The sequence below is a fragment of the Hemitrygon akajei genome, chromosome 10, assembly GCF_048418815.1.
Source record: "Hemitrygon akajei chromosome 10, sHemAka1.3, whole genome shotgun sequence".
NCBI lineage: Eukaryota > Metazoa > Chordata > Chondrichthyes > Myliobatiformes > Dasyatidae > Hemitrygon > Hemitrygon akajei.
In genome coordinates, this window is record NC_133133.1 from 170,550,537 (window position 1) to 170,573,967 (window position 23,431).

At 40.6% G+C, this 23,431-nt stretch overlaps 1 protein-coding gene across 3 annotated transcripts in view; it reads left to right on the plus strand.

Annotated features, from left to right (window-relative positions):
* Positions 1–17,041, plus strand: part of ptprb (protein tyrosine phosphatase receptor type b) — a 113,441-nt gene extending 96,400 nt beyond the window's left edge. For all 3 annotated transcript variants that reach the window (XM_073059669.1, XM_073059670.1, XM_073059671.1), the window contains 11 exons: positions 2,812–2,886; positions 2,989–3,006; positions 3,112–3,193; positions 3,334–3,424; positions 5,246–5,322; positions 5,677–5,811; positions 7,177–7,299; positions 7,857–8,020; positions 9,076–9,211; positions 12,332–12,452; positions 15,362–17,041. In XM_073059669.1, coding sequence (XP_072915770.1) covers positions 2,812–2,886; positions 2,989–3,006; positions 3,112–3,193; positions 3,334–3,424; positions 5,246–5,322; positions 5,677–5,811; positions 7,177–7,299; positions 7,857–8,020; positions 9,076–9,211; positions 12,332–12,452; positions 15,362–15,384 — 1,045 coding nt within the window. In that variant the 3' untranslated portion in view covers positions 15,385–17,041. The remainder of the gene's footprint in view (positions 1–2,811; positions 2,887–2,988; positions 3,007–3,111; positions 3,194–3,333; positions 3,425–5,245; positions 5,323–5,676; positions 5,812–7,176; positions 7,300–7,856; positions 8,021–9,075; positions 9,212–12,331; positions 12,453–15,361) is intronic.
* The last annotated feature ends 6,390 nt before the right edge of the window (positions 17,042–23,431 follow it).

The window sequence follows — 23,431 nt, forward strand, 5'->3', positions numbered from 1 at the left end:
CGTTTATTGAAATACAGCAGAGACAGGCCTTTTGAGCTGCACCACCCTGATTTAATCCTAGCCTATTCATGGGACAAATTGCAATGACAAATTAACCTACCAACTGGTACATCTCTGGACTGTGGGAGGAAACTGGAGCACCTAGAGGAAACCCACACGGTCACGGGGAGAACATACAAACTCCTTGGAGACAGTGGCGGGAAGCTAGTCATGGAAACGAGGGCAGGTCTTCAACCTACAGTTATAAATTGTGGGAAAGCTAATTTCAATAGCATTGGACAGAAACTCTCAGAATTTTATTTGGAGAGGGTGTTTTCAGGCAAAGGGGGGGGGGGGTCTGGCAAGTGAGATAAGAGTTCAGGAACAGCGGGTAGACAGAAGGGTAAGGCTGCCATTTTTAAGGATCCCCAGCTGTTGAGGGTTTGATCAGGAAAAAGGAGGGGCATGTGTCAGATGTAGGCAGCTAGGATCAAATGAGTATCCTGAGATGTATAAAGGATTTAGGGGCACACTTAGGATTGAAACTTGGAGGACCAAAATGGGCTGTGAGATACCTCTGGCTGATGAGGTAATAAAGAATCCGAAAAGATTCTATAAAAATGTTAAGAGTACAAGGAGAGTAGGTCCCTTTGGGGTTAATTGTGGGGGGACCATGGGCAATCAATGGGGTCTTAATAAATATTACTTATCTGTATTTACTGTGGAGAAGGTCATGGAGGCTAATGATTTCTGAGGAGAGAAGAGTAATATCCTAAGCTTCTCAACATTATGAAGGTAAAGGTGTTTACAGGCATTGAAAAACATAAAGGTGGATAATTCATAAACATGAGAAAGTCTGTAGATGCTGGAAATCCAGAGCAACATGCACAAAATGCTGGAGGAACTCAGCAGGCCAGGCACCATCTATGGAAATGAATAAACAGTCAGCATTTCAGGCCGAGACCTTTCTTCAGGACTGGTGGATAAATCCCTGGAGCCAGACCTGGCCATATCCTAGGAGAAGCAAAGGAGGAGATTGCTGAGGCCTTGGCAGAGATCCGTGTATCTTCGTTAGTCACTGGCCCGGCACCCAAAGAGTAGATGATAGCTAATGTCGTGGCTTTATTTAAGAAGGGTGGCAGGGAAAAGCCTGGGGTCCATAGACCAGTAAACGTTACATTAGTGCTGGGAAAGTTGTTGAAAGGAATTCTAAGACACAGGATTAGTTTGCATTTGGAAAGACAAGGACTAATTAGGGATAGACACTTGGCTTCACTCATGGGAAATCATATGTCACAAGCTTTTTGAAGAGGGGAGCAAGAATATTAGGGAGGAAAAGGCAGTAAACATTGACTTCACCATCTCTAGCATGGCCTTTGATAAAGTCCATGTGGCATGCTGGTACAGAAGGTTAGTGTGCATGGAATAGCCAATTGAATACAAAATTGCCTTGATGGGAGAGGCAGAGGGTGCCAGTGTAGTGTCACCAGGGTCGGTGCTGTGTCCTCTGTTGTTTGTCATCTATATTAATCAATTGGATGAGCACATAGGTGGTGAGGTAAGTACATTTATAGATGAAATCAAAATTGGTGTTAAGGTGTACAGTGAAGAAGGTTGTCTAAGGTTCAAGAAGGAAAGTGCACAGGGGAGTGGCTGATGGAATTTAGCTAAACGATACAGGTTTAGCAAGTTAAAGCAGGTCGGGAATTAATGAGTGATAGCTTTGGGGAATTTTGTAGGCTTTGATGTTACAAGTATGTTGTCTCTGACAATGGGAACTCTGGTGGATAGGGCAAGGAGGAAGATGTATATCTTCCTCATTGGAGACTCTGAGGTACGTGAGGTCTGTATCAGTTACAGTTGCATAAAACTTTAGTTAAGCACACATGGAGTATTGCATGCAATTCCAGTCTCCACACTATAGGAAAAGCACGATTACCTAGGAAGGATACAGAAAGCATTCACAAAGATCTGGCCCGGACTGGAAGACTTAACTAATTAGGGAAGATTGGCAATATTAGGGTTGTTTTCCCAGCAACGAAGGAGGCTGGGAGGTGACATGGTAGATGTGTACAGGCATAGATATGGAAGATAGCTTGTATCTGTTTCCATGGTACTTATGTACTGCCCATTACGCCACTGGCATTTAGAGCAGCAGTGAAAGTCCTCCATCTCTGTATTGAAGGATTCTTCATTGTTGCTTCTGTAAAACAAAAATTAGTTTTACCTTTCGGGGTTGTTAGCCCTGAGCTGAACACCCGAACCTGGAGGACCGGTGGACCACTCTTAGTCTGGCCTCTACCCTTTGACCTGTTTGGCATGGGTGACCCTACCAACAGCCAAAGCACAAGGCCCTGACTCCAGCCAACATAGATCTCCAGTTAATGAGCTACACAAGCCTCCAAACCCTATGACAAGGTTGCAGGTTTTCGATGAAGGGATATTCTAAATGAGGGCATAGGTTTGAGGTGAGAGGGAGGAGGTTTAAAGGTGATCTCACCAAGAGCAGTTGATATGTGGAATGAGGTACCAGAGAAGGTGGTGAAGTCGGAAACAGTAACAGCATGTAAGTGACATCTGGACAGTATTGAATGAGCAGGGTGTGGAGGGATTTGGAATTAATACAGACTACCAGGATTAGTATGGATAGGCACGGTGGTTGGCATAGATGCTATGTCTGTTTCTGTGCTGCACAACTCTGTGATTGGTTTTATACAGAATCTAGTACAAAATCGGGGTTAATCTGAATCTTTTTAGGCTTATTGGGAAATGTCCATTTTTGCCTGCTCCTAAAAAAATAATTATTTACCTGCAATCTGTTTACAATTGCAGCAGTGCTGAGGCCAGAGCACCGTCAAAGACGAAAGACAGGCCGTCCTCGGTAAACGTCCCTCTCGTACAGGGAAGGTAAGAATTTCGGCATCTACAACTTGAGTTTTCTGGTTGCTAAACAAAGAAAATTTGAAGTGGAAAGCACTCACTGGGCTTCTATTCTGTGTTTCTTTTCAGGAAGCCTCCAGTCTCCAGGTTTGTCTCTCCACTATTTAACATTGACATTTGGAACTCTGCACATTTAATGAAAGTGTGTATACATTTGTTTCTTACAAATCAACTCCATCTAATTCATTCTAGAGAAATCAAGGCCAACCTATTTGAAACTCAGTTTACCAAACTTCAAGCAGATTCCAATTACCTCCTGTCTGAGGAATATGAGGTACGAGTCTAGCCTTACTTAATCTGTTTTTGAATTACACTTTTTGTTTTGTTGATTTTCTGTGATGAGACGGGGGCATCAGTATATGTAAAGGTTATCTTTCATCTTCTTGTACTGAGCTACTGTTTTCCTTTTGAAAGGATTTGAAAGATGTTGGAAGAAACCAGTCTTTTGACACAGCACTTTTACCCGAGAACAGGGGGAAAAATCGATACAACAATATTCTGCCTTGTAAGTGTAATATCTCTCATGTCACCAGTTGGCTTACTCTGGAATTTAGTGCTACCCGGTTGAGAAATGGCTAATAGTTGTTCCACTCGGCTGCTGATGTTGTTGAGCGTTCACTGAGATACTCTAATGAGCTTGGTCAGCCACTTGATGGCTGAAATTTCCTTTCCATTGGGGAGGCCGTGAGGGGAGGTTTGTCCTTGAGTGAGTGATGGAGTGAGCCACCAAGATCAATTAGGATTTATGAAGAGTGGGTGGGTGATTGATTCAGTATCTGAACAGGCTTGTGGGCAGTTTACTGCGAAGTATTTGATTTATTCCAAAATGCATTTCTTGCTTTTTTTTTTCATATACACTGTATATCCAGTAGTTGATTCATTATATAGAACTACGTAGAAAATGCATCATAGAAGCTGGTAACTCTGCTCATCTGGCCCCTTCATTCTGGAGCATTTGTGCTTCCTTCCTCATCCAGCTCTTTCAATATAAACTTCTATTACCTCCTCTGTCTAATGTTTATGTCACCTACTTTTAGGATTTATCTGGAATTTTAGTTCTATGATAAATGAATTCAAACAACTACTGGTGCAGAAGTCAGAAATAAAGTCAGAATATCCTGGAAATAATCAGCAGGTCTTTGACCTGAAGTGTTCACTGATTTTCTTCCCACAGATGCTGCCTGCCTTGCTGAGTATTTTCTGTTTATTTCTTCAGTCTTCAGCCTGATCTAAAGTTTGGCTAACCAAGTTTTCATGCCCCCACATAAAGTTTGTGAAGTTGACTGGCAGTATTGCCTTTCCCTTACTCAAAATTAAAACAGACATGTGTGGTCCCTGATGGAAGTGCGCAAAGAATTTGTAACTGCAGTATCATTGCTGGTATGAAAGCAGAAACACTCAAAAGGCCAGGCAGCATCTGTGGTTAACATTTCAGGAGTGGAAACCTTCAACAGACGCCAGCGTTTTCTGTCTTCACTTCTCATCTCCATCATCTGTGTACTTATTTTTTATTTTTATTAACCGACTGCTGAGATGCATGTTAGACGTTAAATTACTGTCCTGAAGATGGCCACTGAGGGGAAGGAAAGCAGAGGGAATAAGGGGCTTTTGTTTACACAGGCATACATCCAGTGTCACCCACTAATTAAGTCCTGTGCCTTGAGTAGCCTCTCCCCACCGTGAACTGTGGGCTGGTCAAAGGCTAACGGAGGGAAGGAGCGTCCTACACCTTCCTTGGTTGAGACGTGTCTCCACCCCACCACTTGTGATAGAGTATCACAGCTTAAAGGACATAATAAATTGAATCCTTCTGTTAGAGTGAATCTGTGAAAACTTAAACACAGAAGAATATCTTTCACAAAGACAAGGAACATGTTTCTCAAAAGGATGAGGGTTGTGAAACAAACCCTTCACCAGTCCCAGCCTGAAATATCAACTGCTTACTCTTTTCCATGGATGCTGCCTGGCCTGCTGAGTTTCTCCAGCATTTTGTGTGTTGCTTTGAAATAACTTTGAGTTTATTTTTATTCATGAGGTTTTGATAAAAAAATTTAAATTTTGTCTATATAAGAATTCATAGGACCTTAAGTCACAGGGCACAGTTAGGCCATTCATCGCGTCGAGTCTTCTCCGCCTTTCCATCATGGCTGATTTTATCTGATTTGCCTAAGATGGATGTAGCTATAATGCATTTTAACATCTCAGCTAAGTTATCTTAATTATATGTAGAACATCTTTAGGTTTTTTAAAGTACTGTATAGTCAGAATGCAACTACAGAACAATAGACTGATTACTTTTCATAATTCTGTTTTTGTTTTCTATTAGATGATTCGACCAGGGTGAAATTAACCTACATTGACGATGATCCTTGTTCAGACTACATTAATGCCAGCTATATCCCAGTAAGTTAGACAAGTACTATGATCTGCTTCTTCTTAAGCCCTCCTGGGACATGGGCCAATGATAATAACTTGCTGGGGTCCTCTGTCCTGGGCCAATCTTTCACATTGTCTTCTTGGTGTATCCTTCCTCTCCTAGGGATGAGGTTTTGGAAGTTCTCTTGGCATTTCTGCAGCACTGGATTTTTACGGGTCAAGGTTTTTAACCCCACGCCCAACCCTCCTCCTTTCGCAGGCAGGCTTGGGACTGTCCATAGTGGAATTATCTAGCTATATCATACGATTCTGCTGCTTTTTGTGTTTGAATGCATTGAAGACTTCTGCTGATGCAGTTCTGATTGCTTCTCACTATTTTAGGGCTGCAATTTCCGAAGGGAATACATTGCAACACAAGGCCCCCTGCCCGGCACCAAAGATGACTTTTGGAAAATGGTTTGGGAACAAAACGTTCACAATATTGTGATGGTCACCCAGTGTGTAGAAAAGGGAAGGGTAAGTATTCCATATTACTTTTCGACAGGGATACATCTTTGACTTGCCAGCAATTTTATATACATAGCTGTAAGTCGAGAATTGTCTTGAAGGTGCTGGGAACCACGGGTGGGTAGAGCAATGTAACAGTACTGACACTTGGCTTATGATCCAGGGAATATAATCTCAGATCTTACAGTGGGGGAAAAAACACATCTAGAAATAAAAGTACTTAAAAGTGACTGTAAATACTTGTAAAACTGCAGTTAGAGAAGATCACTAGTTGTCTTTACCTTGCAGGAACTAAAGCCATAAAAACTTTTGAATGATCTTAACTGCTCTCTGTATCAATTGTGTCAAACAGAAGAATTACTCATTTAAACTAGGAATGAATAATTAACGATGGCCTTGCCATCAATGTCCACATCCCAAAAAGTAATGACTGCAAAATTCTCCATGGTCAAAATTCTCAAAGGATCAGTAACTCCAAGGAAACAATCATAGAAATACTCAGAGGCCACTTCATTAGGTACAGCTAATATGATCTTCTGTTGCTGTTGCCCCTCCACTTCAAGATTCGATGTGTTGTGATGTTCAGAGATATCCTTCTGCACACCACTGCTGTAAAGTGTGGTTATCTGCATTACTGTCAGCCTGATCCAGTCTGGCCACTCTCCTCTGACCTTTCTCATTAACAAAGCATTTTCGCACGCAGAACTGCCTCTCACTGGAAGTTTTTTTTTCCGCAACATTCTCTGTAATATCTAGAGATTGTGGAGAGTGAAAATCCCAGAAGATTAGCAGTTTCTGAGATACTCAAACTCCCTCGTCTGGCACAAACAATCACTTGGATCACATTTTTCCCCACTCCGATGTTTGGTCTGAAAAACAACTGAACCTCTTCACCATGTCTGCATGTGTTGTGTTGCTGCCACATGATTGGCTGATTAGATATTTGCATTACAAGCAGATATTCCTAATAAAATAGCCACTAAGTGTGTACATAGCTGCACTTAGCTGTTACTCTACATTTGAAGCCAGCCAAATCGCAAATACCATTTTCCTAACTTGTGTGTTCCTACAGTTCTGGCTGATTTTACATGGGCATGAATCCCATTTAATTAAAAATTATTCTACTTGTTTTAAAATTTCACTATTTCTGAATCAGGTGTACAGACGTACCTAATAAAGGGCACACTGAGTTAAGTGCTTTCTTACATCATCTCTTACAGGGTTCTGTCAAGCTTAGCGGGGGAAAAAAACCCTGCAGAAATGCAAGGCGAGATTGTGAAGGCTTATTCATATGCCCAACTTGTAAGTGCTACATACTGTTTTGTGTGCATGAAAAACGTGATGACAGTTTGCTTCATGTGTTCCTGTCCACAGGTGAAGTGTGATCATTACTGGCCGTTTGATCACGATGCTTTGTACTATGGAGACCTCATTGTCCAGATGCTGTCCGAATCTGTTTTACCTGAATGGACGATCAGAGAATTCAAAATTTGCAACGTAAGGATCTTTTAACCTTTTCTACCAATAGGTTATAAATGTCTTTGTTTCCATGGTAGGACCAAGCTGCATAAGACAAATGAGCAGAATTGAACCATTTGGTCTATCAAATGTGATCGCGGCTGATTTATTTTCTCGCTCCGCCCTATTCTCCTGCCTTTCCCCATAACCTTTGAAGCCCTTAATAATGAAGAATCTGTGAACCAATCAATTTCCGCTTTAAATATACCGAATGAGGAAAGTTGGTGAGGGACTTGTATATTACTTTGTATACAAGATTCAGTAATGTAGAGTGAGGGGCACATATTGATGAAATAGCAAGGGCAAGAACTTCCTCATAATTGTGCAATGGATAACATTGTGGGTTTGATATTGTGGTCGGATGGTAATGCCACTGATTACTCAACACTTCCTGTGGAGTGTGAACCAGTTCAAGAGTCCGAGCCGATGTTCTTGTGCGCGGGACTGCAGCTCAGAGGTAGCAGCTTCATCATCTGAACTACCGCTGACACAAGAAGACCTGATTGCTAAATGCCTGTTATTTTTTTATTATCTAGGAGGACCAACTTGACTGTGCACGAGTTGTTCGTCAGTTTCACTACACTGTTTGGCCAGATCATGGGGTGCCAGAAACTGCACAATCTTTAATTCAGTTTGTGCGAACAGTGAGGGATTATATTAACAGATCGCCAAACTCTGGCCCAAGTGTTATACACTGCAGGTTAGTGGTGTACTTTGTATATATTGAACAAATGGTTAACGTGAAAATACTGTGGAAACAATTGCCATGTAGTCATTCAAATGTTGGTAGTTCAGATAAATTCATCACAGTTTGTTTAAATAACAGCTGTGATGATCTCCCTGCTTCCATCTACCCCTCTCCTTCCACCCTCCTCTTTTCTTCCTCACTCTGTCCCCCTCTCTCTTCCTCCATCTCTCTCCCCCCCACCATCTCCCCCTTCCTTTCTCTCCCTCTCCCCCTCTCCTTCCTCCCTAACTCCTCTCCTCCCTCTCTCCCCACTCCCTTCCTCCCTCTCTTCCCTCTCTCTTCCTCCCTCTCTCCCCACTCCCTTCTCCCTCTCTCTCTCCCCTCCCCCTTTCTCTCTTCCTTAAATCCTATTCAAACATCTCTTAAAAGCCTCTAATGTATTTGCCTTTACCAGGCAGCACATTCCAGGCATCTACTAGTCTCTGAGTAAAAAATGTAACCTTCACATCTTCCTTGAACCTACCTCCTCTCATCTTCAATGCATGCCCTCTGGTATTGGACATTTCAACCCTGGGAAACGTGCTCTCTTTCCACTCCCATCTATGCCTGTTATAATCTTATAAACATCTTTGAGATCTCCTCTCACTCAAGTTTACCCAGCCTCTCGTGACAGCACATGCCCTCTAAACCAGGCAGCATCCTGGGAAACCTCTTCTACACCCTCTCCAAAGCCTCAACATCATTCCTATAGTGAGGCAATCAAACCTGTAAGCAATACTCCAGATGTGGCCTAGCCAGAGTTTTATAAAGTTGCAACATAACCTCCTGACTTTTGAACTCAGTGCCTCAACTAATAAAAGCTAGCATCCCCTGCCCTGGAGTTCCTCCTGCATTTTAGGACAAAATTCCAGTACTGTCAGTTTGACCTACATTTCAACCCGGATCTTGAAATGGTCAATAGCGATATCAGCCAACGATTTCACTGGTATATTATTTGCTAATGGGGGATATTCAATTCACTTTGGGTAGTTGCTGCTTCTTTCATGAAAATTATCTTCCCTTTACAGTGCCGGCGTAGGTCGAACAGGCACATTTATCGCTTTAGACAGAATCCTTCAGCAGTTGGAGACCAAGGATTCAGTGGACATTTATGGAACAGTGTATGACCTGAGGCTCCACAGGGTATATATGGTGCAAACCGAGGTAATAGGATTTGATTATTTCTCTCATCGGTTTAGCATTGCCATATCTGAATTAACAGTATTGTTTCTTTAATACACCCGTGACACGTTATCTTGGGGACACAGGCTTCGTTGTGGGGGATGTTCTTTCACCAGATAACCAAGAGTAAATTTAGTGCCCAGGCTTGGAAGGTCTTAATAATGAAAGTCTCGCCTGACAGAAAAATGGCAAAATGTTGGATTTGCATGATTTTTAATTTTGCATATTAATTCACAATTGCAACAGCTGTTTGTTTCTGCCGTTCAGAACTCAGGGTAACGTGATCCCTGATTGCTGAAGATAGCAGCTTACAAAGAAATGTAGTCAGATGTGTATAACATTGGGGAAAAGAACACCTAGGATCATAGTTACTCTGACAGTAATACCACCAAAATGTAAGTTAATTTATTATCAAAATGTGCACGTTACCATATCCATCCCAGAGATACACCTGTGTTTGATACCTTACAGGGAACAGCAACCTTCATTTACATTAATCCTCTGTCAAAATGAACAATGTGGATCTCTATCTGAAATTAATTACAGTAACTAGAAAAACTAATTATAATACCTGCTGTCCTTACAAGAGAGATTTTTATTTTTTGACTTTGTTATTTATTTATTTAGCAGTACTGCTTGGAGTAGGCCTTTCCGGCCCTGCAAGCCACACCACCCCAGCAACCCCCAACAAACCCAATTTAACACTAACCTAATCATGGGGCAATTTACAATGGCCACGTAATCTACCCGATACATCTTCGGACTGTGGGAGGAAACTGGTGGACCTGGAGAAAACCCACGGATTCTACGGGGAGGACGTACATAAGAGATTCCATAAGACATAGCAGCAGAACTAGGCCATTTGGCCCATCAAGTCTGCCCCACCATTTCATCATGGTCGATCCATTTCCCTCTCAGATCTAATCTCCTGCCTTTTCCCTGTAATGTTTTACCTTAACCTATGACCTCTGGTTCTAGGCTCACCCAACTTCAGTGGAAAAAGCCTGTTTGTACTTACTCTATTCCTATCTCACAATTTTGTATTTCAAATCTCCCCTCATTCTCCTATGCTCCAGGGAGTAAAGTTCTAACCTATTCACCATTTCCCTATAATTCAGGTCCTCAAGTCCCAGCAACTTCTTTGCAAATTTCCTCTGTACTCCAGTCTTACATTTCCTGTAGGTAGGTGACAAGAACTTCACACAATACTCCAAATTTGGCCTTACTGATGTCTTACACCCTTCAACATAACTTCCCAACTCCTGCATTCAGTGCTGTGATTTATGAAAGCCCATGTGCCAAAAGCTCTCTTTGCAACTTGTGATGCCTCTCTCAAGGAATTATTCCCTCTGTTCTACCACATTCTTCAGTGCCCTAACTGCTCCCTCTGTAAATCCTACCCTGGTTTGTCCTCCCAAAATGCAACACCTCAACTTAATTCCATCTGCCAGTTTTCAGCCCATTTTTCTAGCTGGTCCACCTCCCGCTGTAGTTCACCTTTGTACTGGCATTTCAGATTGCAATCTTCATCTTTTCAACGCACAGCACTATGGTCATGAATGATATTGACTGCACATCTGTCATTTGATGAAAGAAAATCAATTGTCACAGCTCTCTTGTTCCTTCCCATAACTGCTGTATAATTCAAATATCACACAAAGCTTCTAGCTACCTTTGGTAAAAATAAACATCCTATTCACCAGTTTTACCATCTTCATTATGTGTCATGTTGTATGCTAAAGGCGATCGTGGTCTTTCCATGACCATGACTGTTCTCGGCAAATTTTTCTACGGAAGTGGTTTGCCATTGTCTTCTGGGGAGTGTCTTTACGAGACAGGTGACCCCAGCCATTATCAATACTCTTCAGAGATTGTCTGCCTGGTGTCAGTGATCGCATAACCAGGGCTTGTGATATGCACCAGCTGCTCATACGACCATCCATCACCTGCTCCCATGGCTTCACCTGACCCTGATCAAAGAGAACTAAGCATTTGCTACATATTGCTAAAGGGTGACCTGCAGGCTAGCAGAGGGAAAGAGCACCTTACACCTCCTTTGGTAGAGACATATCTCCATCCTGCCACCCAATTTATCAACTGATGGTGTTAAAAAATGGGGTGCCCGTTGTGCGTCATTCTGATACACATATCCTTGTGAGCAAAAAAGATGAGTGCCATATTTATCATGGTGGGTTCCATTGCTAATCAAAATAATACATTCCGGATATCATCCCAATATAAATAACATTTTGGGGTGATTGATAGAATGATGCCCTGCAGAAAATGAGACAGACACTACAAAAGAAGAGGTTTTGATAGTGAAAATGAGTGTATTGGTGGCACAGTAACATGGTGGTTAGCATAACGCTATTACAACGCCAGCAACAGTTCCTCCGCCATCTGTAACAAGTTTGTACGTTCTCCCCGTGACTGCATGGGATTTCTCCGGGTGCGCCCATTTCCTGCCACATTCCAAGGACGTACGTGTTAGTAGGTTAATTAGTCACATGGGTGTAATTGGGTGGCAGGGCCTCGTTGGGCTGGAAGAGCCTGTTACCATGCTGAATCTCTAAATAAAATTAAAATGATAGAAATATTATAAGCACCAACTGAAAGCCCATTGTGGTACAATTAAATGTATGGATTAATTACTTAGAGATAATGACACAATTATTGCTGAAACAGTTGAATATTTAAGAAGCAAGGAGACGTACTTTATGTCATAAATACAAGAGATTCTGGAAATCCAGAGCAGTATACACAAAATGCTGGAGGGACAGGTCAGACAGCATTTATGACTTATGAAGCGCCAAAATATCAAATGTTCCCTTCCATAGATGTTGATTTCTAATACTGAGGGAGTCTAGGACCAGAGAGCACAGCCTCAAGATAGAAAGATACCCATTTAGAACACTGAGGATGAATTTCTTTAGCCAGAGGGTGATTCCCTCCAGCATTTTGTAGATGTTGCACAAACAGTAAGGTTAAGTTGGAGAGGATTTTATATAACAAAATCTATGAATGAATTTGCAATATTTAGTGATATTAATGCCTCTTCCAGCCTGTAAATATAATTCATTGCTGTCTGTGTTTTTCTTTCAGTGCCAATATGCATATTTGCACTTGTGCACCAGGGATGTTTTAAGGAGTCGAAAGCTACGAGGCGAACAAGAAAATCCATTGTTCCCCATATACGAAAATGTAAATCCAGAGTATCACAGAGGTATGCAAATATCCAATGGAATATTCATAACACTTCAATTCAAAAGCAGTTTGTTTATTCATAGAACATTTACTGCATTGCATATTTATCAGAATGTGTGACCGAAGATGAACTGTATTACAATTTCTAAAAAAATTGCTCATGCGATATGGTCATCATAAGACAGGTTAGCAGCTACTTGAAAACAAATCAAAACTGCTCAGTGACTGAGTTCAGGGGTTTGTACTGTATAATGCACTTCCAAACTAATGAATTTCCAATTGGAAAAGAGTACCTTCAATCCTTTATTATGATACCAGCAGGAGCGAACAATAAAAAAAACTAACAAAAGTGAAACTAGCAATATAGCAATCTAATAATGTTCCAGTTAGTGTAATAAGTTAACGTATTTAAGCATTCCAGTCAGTATACCAATATTGCAATTAACGGTCAACATCCCGGTTGCCTCTAACTCTCAACTAGACTAAACTGACCTAAAGACAAAGCATGAATATGTAACTATATTCATTTGCTTCTACCACGCCCCAATCCACATGACAGATTACCCATAATAAACACACAACACAAAATGTATCACAAACAGTAAAAAAAGACACATGGCCCCTACATAGGAGCAGAATAAGTCCCAGAGGAGATGGCAGAGGTGGTAAGTGCCAGGGAAAGTGATAGAGGTGGGTATTTTCCAGAGGAGATGGCAGAGATGGTAAGTGCCAGGGAAAGTGATAGAGGTGAGTATTTTCCAGAGGAGGTGGCAGTAGTGGTAAGTGTAGGGGTAAGTGGTAGAAGTGGGTAAATGCCAGAAGAGGTGGTAGAGGTGGGTACAATTACCACCTTTTAAGAGATGTTCAGAGGTACACAGATAGGACAGAAATAAAGGGATATGGGCCAAATGTAGGCAAATGGAACTAGGCAGATTGTTTGGCATGGATCAGTTGGGCCAAAGGGCCTGTTTCTGTGATGTATCCAGTAACTAACTCTTACCTAAATGTTGTAAAACTGCAGAACTCATATCCAGAGAAATCTGTCTGTCCTTTTGAAGGGTTTGCAGTAGGCTAACATGTAGGTAGCCCAAGTAATAATAGTAAATTAACACACCGTTATCCTTTATTGTTAGGGGAAGTAGAATAAAAAAAAGCAGGGAGGTTATGCTTCAGTTATGTGCTGCACTTGAGACCTCATCTGAGGTACAACATTAAGCACAGACGTGCTTCCTTAAGGATGTTGAAAAATAAGAAAGAATTCAGAGGAAGATTGGGAGACTAATGAAAGGAATTTGGTGGGCTGCCCTGGGGAAATTTGGTTTGGCGTAGGTTGTATCCACTGGAATTTAAGTGTAAGATAGAACTTAATTTAAGTAATCTTTTAAAGGTCTTTCCCCTTCTGAGAGAAACTAGAAGAGGAGTCAATCAGATGAAATATTTATTCTCCCCCATCTCCCGCAAGTATTGAGTGTATTTGGAACTCATTTCCTTAAAGCAGGGGTTCCCAACCTGGGGTCCATGACCCCTCAGTTTATGATAGAGATCCATGGTATGAAAAAATGCTGGGAACTCATTTCCTTAAAGAGAGATGGAAGCAGAGCCCTTTTAAGGCAGTAGTGGATGGATATTAGATATTAAAAGCTTACTGTGTAGATGCAAGTGTCAAGTGTATTAAATGACAGAAGAAGCACAAGTGGAAAAAGTGACCCACTACTGTGTCTAATTCGTGTGTGTGTGTGTAGATTTGCTCAATGGTGGATAGTGCTTTACCTGTGATGGGCTGGGCTGTATCCACTACATTTGTAGGATTTTCCAATCGCCCCAAACTCCTAAGGAAGTAGAGGTGCTGCCGTGCTTGCTTTGTAAATGCACTTGTATGCTGGGCCCAGGACAGGTCCTATGAAATAATAACACTGCAGAATTTAAAGTTGTTGGCCCTCTCCACTTCTGATCCTCCAATGTGGACTGGCTCATGGACCTCTAGTTTCCTTCTCCTGAACTCTATTTAGTTCAGAAAATAAATGAAACTTAAGATTGGTTTCAATTGCATATCTGCAAATGGCTGAAAATGCCAAGTGCAGAAGAGATTTGCATTCAATAGTCAAGAGAGTAAAAAGAAGAAATGTTGTTCCATCATCCAACTCTCAACGTTATTTTGCCAGTTTTATTGCTTATTGTTAAATTGGCTGCCAAGCCTCCTACATTACAGCAAAACTATACTTCAGAATTATTGGTTGCAAAGTGCTCCGTGGTGCCCGGTACTCATAAAAGTCATATTAAAATCCCAAAAATTCCAAGGCAATCTTTTTTTGCCACAATACAGAATTTTTTTTTATAGTGGTCCTGTTGAAATTTATATTTGAGTTGATTCCACAATAACAACATTGGCCAACTCATTGAGGATATTAAAATAAGAGGTTGACAGGTTCTTGATTGGTCAGGATGTCGAAGGTTATAGGGGACAGGAGAATGGGGTTGAAAGGGATAATAAATCAGCATGATTGAATGGTGGAGCAGATGGGCCAAATGGCCTAATCCTGATCCTATGGTTTATGAAAGTATTCTATATTGCAACTGTTACTTCTTCCCACTTTGGTTACGGTAGGTTAAATATTGCAGATGTGGTCAGATTAAATACAGAGATCATCTAACAACAAGGCCATTGACACCTGGGCAAATCATTTCTGAGTTGATCATCAAGGCATTTTTTTTTTAAATTTAGTTCCTTCAGACACTCCCATGTACTCCCTGTAACCCAGAGTTGCTCTAGCCCCAGCCAAAGACAGTCAGTGGTCCAACATCAGGAGGCAGGGAGAATGGTGTGCTATATTAGATGCTTTCGTGTCCAAACAACAAAGCAGGAAGTTATCAATTGCGGCATTGAAATTTTATTTCAAATCATGAATTTTATTTCCCTTAATCCCACAGACTTCCTCTTTGGAAGACACTAAAGAAGGCAGAGGAACTGTCATCTGATATATTGAACCTCATTTACAGCACTGCTAAATATGCACTAAAGAAATGCCAGGTCTTGGATTTCCACATGTGTATAATTTATTTGCCTGGTATTCCCTATGGATATTATTATAATTTAAATGTATTAGAGATTATTGTATATACATATTTCAAATAAATATTTCTTATATTTTTTAAAACTGGTGGGATTATGTATTTTATATTACCTATTACAATGTATTGTAAGAAAAAAGTATATAATTGTTGCATTATTTTGATGTTTAAATATTAATATTCACAATGTAATATTCTGTGCAATCCAAATTTTTTTAAATGTGAAAATGCAGTATTGGGAAGGAATATTTTTAACTGTGCACTTGAAGGAGGATGAGTTGACACCTGAGGTGTTTGATGTATTCAAGGCAGCTTGGATTATGCTATCATGACAACAGATCTTGTTAATATTTCCATAGAACTGGTCCACTTCACCCATTAGATCTGTACCTGTTCTCAAATCAATCCCATAATTTCTCAGCAACACACACAAAATGCTGGGCCATCTCAGCAGGTCAGACAGCATCTTTAGAAAAGAGTAAATAATCAATGATTTGGAAAGGTCTTGGCCTGAAACGTCGACTGTTTAATCATTTCCATAAATGCTGCCTGACCGGCTGAGTTCCTCCAGCATTTTGTGTGTATTACTTTGGACTTCCAGCATCTGCAGACTTTCCCATGTTTGTGATACCCTAATCCCTTGCTTCACTTTCTCATATGCCCTTCAGCCCCTAAGCCAGAGTGACTTACAGAGGCCAATTGACCTACCGTCTTTAGGATGTGGGAGGAACCAAGGGAAACTTGTCCATACGTACAAAAAACATACAAACTCCACAGAACTAGAACTCAAAAGTGGGATCAAATCCAGGTTGCTGGAACTGTGAGGAGCAGCACTTCTCATCCCTAATGTACTGTCTGTTTAACAACAGTTCCAGTATTACAGGCATTAGTACTAACACTGGGACTCTCAATCTGGCACTCAGATCTTCCAGCCGCATCACTTTGAAATATGTAGAGAAGGTGACCTCCCAGTGTATTCCTCCCACCACAGAGGGAGACCATGAGCAGCAGACCACAAGAGCCACGCACTAACCTGAATGCTTTAAGTGTTAACCACATTTCCTGTCTGAAGTCAGCTGTTGAAAGGAATCAGTTATAATGGTTTCAATGAATCTCAATTCTTGCAACATTTCTGCAAATTTATAGCTACTGTCTGCTATGTGAACTCCATTGATGGAAATCTAACTAAACATGATAGCTCCCCAAACTGTAGATTAGTTTCCCTATAAGGTATGCTAACAGGTATTATATTATGTAACTTAGCTACCTTCTAAAATTGTTATTGCATCTATTTGAAGCAAACCAATTTGTCTTTAAGTTAAAAAAAGGTTATACTAAAGACTATTTAAATATTGCAGTTAAAAACAAGTGAAACGGTATTAAGTGTCCTATCTTATTCCAATATTTGCCTTTCACCAAGAAATGAGGTTTCAAATCTATGGATTCAATGATATCTTAATTTATCTTTAATTTATATGGACCTATGTCAATGGAATCTGCCGTCAGTTTTTATATGAACAATTAAAATAGAGGCCGAAAGAGTTTGTTTTTGCACTTTTCTTTCTATTTGTAACATTCAGGCACCCATTTGGTTCCCCATTAAGTTACAAGTTAGGTAGGGCAGATTATTGAATTCTCCATAGCCACCAGTAAAAATATTCTGTAAATTATGTGGTGTATCATCAGGACGATATGATAAGCATCTTTGGAAAGATTTTTGAGTTCCGAGTCACAGACTGGAGAAAAGGAGAAGATGTGGAGGGGACATACTAGACTGGCTCCAAAGCTGAGGGATTTCATCTCCAGAGTTAGAGCAATGAAGGTCTGATGGAGATAAGCCATGAGTGGTTTAGACAGGGCAGAGAGTGGCTAAATATTCCCACTTGTAACAGTTAAAGCAGCAGGGACACAGACTTGACAGAAGATACAAAACTTTTGTCAAGTACAAAAAACTTGGACGGAAGATACAAAAGCGAAGCAAGGAAAAACTTATTTCAATGTATAGAACAGCTTTTCTCAACCGGTTTGTTCTGGAGGAACCCTTATAATAATTTTTATGCAGAGGTTCCCTCAGACCTGAAAATTATTTCATCTACAGCTCACGGTATATTAGCGTGATCAGTAAGTTGTAGAACAAAATAATCCAAAAATAATTGTCAATGCTCTTGAATAGAGAATGAACTTTTAGCTTACCTTTCTTGAAATAAAAACAGATAGTTAAGCTTAGCTTATCTTTCTTGAAATTAATCTCTTTCTTTCCCTTTCATAAATTTTAAAAACTCATAAGGCAAACATAATAAATTTCTCATTTCTGGGTCAAACTTGAGATAAACACAGACGGATTTCACCTTCAACTGAAATTAGATGATTTCAATTCTTGCTCTTGATGCTTGTTAAACAAGAAAAAGCTTACTCACGCATGTAAGAAGTTGAAAACTGCAGCAAAATTTTCATTACTTCCCTATGAATGGCAGGATACTCTTCTTTCACAGAAATCCATAACTTGTCCAAGGGCAGGTCAGTAAATCTCATCTTGAGTGCACAATCAGATGGCAGCTCACAAAGCTCTTTCTCTTCTCTCAAAGTCAAGTTCTCAGCCTGAGCAGAAAATTCAGAGAAAGAGTCCCTCACCCAGTCATACACTGTGTTGAAAGGAAGGAAAAATACTATTCTATCTTGTTCTGCAGTTCTTCCAGATGGTTTTCAATAAGATTCAAGACTTTCTGATATCCTTCCTCACTCTCAAGCCCAAGCAGCAATGGAAACATTTCAAGATTTCCTTTCGTAACATGATTTTTCCAAAGATTCAGTTTCCTTTTAAATCCAAGAATCTTGTCACTTTAAGTCAAAACATTTTCCCCAGAGCCTTGCAGAGACTTGTTCGGCTGGTGCATATGGTGAAAAATGTATGTTAAGTAGACTTGTTTCTGCAGCCGTTCTTCATCTTCAAAGCACTCAGCAAAACCTGGCCTATTATTTTCTTGAAAGTACTTCTGCAACTCACCTTTCAGCTCAATAACCCTGTTGAGAACTCTTCCTCTGCTAAGCCACTAGATTTCTGTACGTAGCAGGAGATTGGTGTGCTCTTTGTCCAGGTTTTCACAGTTTTTTAAACATTCTCAAGTTAACTGGTCTTAAAGCTACTAAATAGCATACTTTCTGAGTCTTTTTACTAGCTGTGACTTCATTTTCAGAAGTTTTAATCTGTTTGTTTTGACATTCCAATGGTCATTCCTGTGTCCATTGTGCAGTCAAATGACTCAGAAGGTTGTAATTCTTCGTATTTAACCTTACCAGAATTGTCCGTAGCTCTAGGCCTAGAGTCCTCCTCTTTCATCTCACACCTCCTCTTCAAAAATTGCCACACTGGACCGTTCTTAGAATGAAAATTTCAGAATCAGAACGAGGTTTATTATCACTGGCATGTGATATGAAATTTATTAAATTAGCAGCAGCAGTTCAATGCGATACATAATCTAGCAGAGAGAAAAAAAATAATAAATAAAATAAAACATAATAATAAATAAACAAATCAATTACATATATTGAGTAGATTTTTTTAAACATGCAAAAACAGAAATACTGTATATTAATAAAGTGAGGTGGTGTTCAAGGGTTCAATGTCCATTTAGGAATCAGATGGCAGAGGGGAAGAAGCTGTCCCTGAATCACTGAGTGTGTGTCTTCAGGCTCCTGTACCTCCTACCTGATGGTAACAGTGAGAAAAGGGCATGCCTTAGGTGCTGGAGGTCCTTAGTAATGGACACTCCCTTTCTGAGACACCGCTCCTTGAAGATATCCTGGGTACTTTGTAGGCTATTACCCAAGATGGAGCTGACTAGATTTACAACCTTCTGCAGCTTCTTTCGGTCCTGTGCAGTAGCCCCACTATTTAATAACTCCAGTCTAATAACTTCAAGCTTGGTGCACTTTCCATCAGAGTTTTGTGACTTTATGCATTACTTGGAATCACTTTACTAACTTTAATCACTTTCACACAGTACAGCATGGGTCCACAATGTTGTGTGGAACCATCTAAAAACCCCAAAAGCTAATCCCTCCTACCCACACAATATTCATATCTCTCCATCTTCATCACATTAATGTGCCAATCTGCACACCCCTTAAAATCCTCTCATGTATTTGCCTCTGCCGCCATACCAGGCGGCGCATTCCGGGCATCCACCACTCTCTGAGTAAAAAACTTACCCCTCACACCCCCCTTGAACCAACCCCATCACACTGTGGTATTAGACATTTCTACCCAGGCTAAAAGATACTCCCTGTGTACACTCTCACAGATAGGTGTGGTCTTCCTTGCTCTGAGAAAAGCTGCCATTCCATCTCAGATACTTAAGGATCCTTGCCTCCAGCCACTTGAACCAAAGCCTATGCCTCTTCATCCAAGACCACCCAGGTGCCTTGAATCAGCAAGAATTGAGCCTTTTTGCGAAAGGACTGCTCTTGATGCATTCTCAGTTCACTAATTAAGAGGATCTGTCTATATTTAAACATATAAAACTCTTCACAAACAAGAGAAAGTCTGCAGATGCTGGAAATCTAAGCAACACACACAAAGTGCTGGAGGAACTCAACAGGCCAGGCAGCATCTATGTAAAAGAGTAAACTTGTCGAAGATTCGGGCTGAGACCCTTCATCAGGACACTTTTCTGTTTTATATGACAATCTAATAAGATTAGCAAGATTTGGTTTTCATCAGCAGACTTGCCACTAATCTCTCAGGGTTAATCCATCGTGAGGTTTTCAGCCCTAACATGGAAGAGCATTTAATCCTTACCAAATGGAGAGGAAAATCAATATGCCAAATCCCTTCATTCTGGCTATTTGGCTTTTACCACAGTAAACTGCAAAACTGCATGCACAGTATTTCAAATGCTAAATTTAATTTTAAATTTTCAATATTGACTGGCTGCATCACAGCCTGTTATGGAAACACCAACGCTCTTGAATGGAAAAACCTACAAGAAGTAGTGGATACGGCCCGATCCAACATGGGTAAAGCCCTCCACACCATTGAGCACATCTACACGGAGTGTTGTCACAGAAAAGTAGCATCCCAACCACACAGGTTATGGTCTCTTCTCACTGCTGCCATCAGGAAAAAGGCACAGGAGCCTCAGCACCCACACCACCAAGTTCAAGAAGTTATTACATCTCAACCGTCAGGCTCTTGAACTGGTGGGGACAACTTCACTTGGCCTATCACTGGACTGTTCCCAGAACCTATGGACTCACTTTCAAGGACTCTTCATCTCCTGTTCCCGATATTTATTTCTTAGTTGTTTATTATTATTTCTCCTTTCTTTTTTCTTTTGCACATTAGGTGTTTGTCTACCCTTTTGGGTCGGTCTTTCTCATTGATTCTATCATGGTTCTTGGATTTAGAGTATGCCTGCAAGAAAACACTTTGATGCAGCTACAAAGAAGGCACATCGGTGGCCATATTTCATTAGGAGTAGGAGGAGATTTGGTATGTCACCAAACACATTCAAAAATTTCTACAGATGTTCTGCGGAAAGCATTCTAACTGGCTGCATTATCATTCAGTGTGTGGGGTGAGGGAATACTCCACAGACTTCAACTAAGCTGCAGAGAGTTGTGACCTCCGTCAGCTCCATCATGAACACTAGCCTCCCAGCATCCAGGACATCTTCAAGGAGTGATGCCTCAAAAAGGCAGCATCCATTATTATATATCTCACAACATATGCCAGTGATATTAAACATGATTCTGATTAAGATGAATCTCAGGGTTGTATATAGTGACATATTTATGATAACAAATTTTCTTTGTACTTTGAACAATGAGCTAAGGGAGAGACAATGGAATTTATTTGTTTAGACGGTCATTAACTGGTGTTTATAGAGTGTAAATATTTTCTGCTACACGTCAGCCCAAGCTGGATGCTTTCCAGACTATTTTTACCGCAGTTTGGCACAAGTTTCTTCATTGTTGGAAGAACTTATGAATGGCTTGAACACTGATTTTGATTCCCCTAGGTCTTTCGGGAAAGCTATTTATGAAGCCAAAGCTGGCGTGTTTCAGGGCAAGTTTTTTTTTTGAAGGACTGTGAATTTTATATAAAATTGGATATTGGGTGTAGAGAGTGAAAAACTGGTGATTTCTAAATTTGTAAAGAGTGCTGAGAGGGCCTATTTGGCCCAATATGGTGGAGTTAGCATTTCAAGTGGGGCAGTCTATACTGTTCTGACCTCCCCCACTTCCCCTTTCCTATTCTTTAAATATTTCCCTAATTATTATTTTAAAATGAGAAAACAGAATCTGACACCCTGAAATAATTTGAAATAGGTTACAATTAATTGCAGTGATTGCTCCAGTAAACTCAATGTCCAAAGAGAAATTGATCAGAGAGCATTGTACATTCATTTTAAGGGCTGGTTTGCACCTTGTTTTGATGAATGGAGACGTGGATAGAACATAGAACTATACAGCACAGGAACAGGCCCCTCAGTCCATGATGTTGTACCGAACCAGCTAAAAATAATTAAAAACCCCCTACCTACACAAAGTCCATCTCTCTCCATCTTCCTCACATCCACGTGCCTATCTGAACGTCTCTTAAAAGCCTTGAATGTATTTGCTCCACCACCACACCAGGCAGCACATTCCAGGCATCCACCACTCTGAGTAAAAAACTCACCCCTCACACCCCCCTTGAACCTATCCCGCATCACCTTCAATGTATGGCCTCTGGTATTAGACATTTTTACCCCCGGGTAAAAGATACTCCCCATCTTCTCTCTCTATACCTCTCACAATCTTGTAAACCTCCATCAGATCTCCCCTCAGCCTTTGACGCTCCAAAGAAAACAACCCAAGTTATGATTTCCCAGGCCCGATGGTTTTAATGTAGATGAGCCATTTTGCGCCACTTCATGGTTACCTGACAATCTGCAGCTCCATGCTTTTCATGTGTCATCACCATTCTTTTGGTTAGGTTGCTCCTGAGACGATTCACTATGGTGCAACACTTGCTGCATCTTTTGCCGTAACGTGGTATCTCAAATAAAATAACTCTCCATCCTGTTCTTTTTCTCTGCCAGAAGCAAGACCCTTTAGCCCAAAACTTCAACTCTTCATTCCTTTCTACAGACGCTGCCTGACCTGCTGAGGTCCTCCAGCATTTTGTGTGTGTTACTTTGGATTTTCAGCATCTGCAGAATCTCTTGTGTTTATGCTTTGAGAAATAATTCACCATTAATCTATCAGACTCACCATTACCCTTTCATTCTGGAAACTGTTCTGTGATGCCTCAGGCACACATTAATCATAACCAGATGACTGTGGACACATTTTTTTGTAGTTTAAGATGTGATTTTTTTTTTCAGGAGTTGTTACATAATATGCTTGCATTGGATGGCATTTATGCTTGCACCAGTACTTACTGAAAGAGATTCTCTGCTTGTTTACATCATTGTGGCTGTAAGTCCTTGCCCTACACAAATTGCCTAATACATTTCCCTTCAATATAATAGTGACTGCACTTTGAAAATAATTTATTGACTTGAGCGCATGAAGCATGTCTCGTTCAATGAAGAGTGCGTTTTTCTGGAGATTGCTTGTAATTCAGGTCAATGAGCAACACAGCTAACATGTTTCAGATTAACCACAGCAAAATTAAAGGTTGCCTGTGGGGTCCAAATATTTGAGTAATTTCTAGCGAAAATATTCAAAGTTCAGAGTAAATTTATCAAAGTACATATACATCACCATATACAATCCTGAGGTTGATTTTCTTACCAGCATATTCAGTAAATCGGATAACCATAATAGAATCAATGAAAGCAACACACACACAATGCTGGAGGAACTCAGCACACCGGGCAGCATCTATGGAAAAGTCTACAGTCAACTTTTTGCTGAGACCTTTCAGCAGGTCTCAGCTCA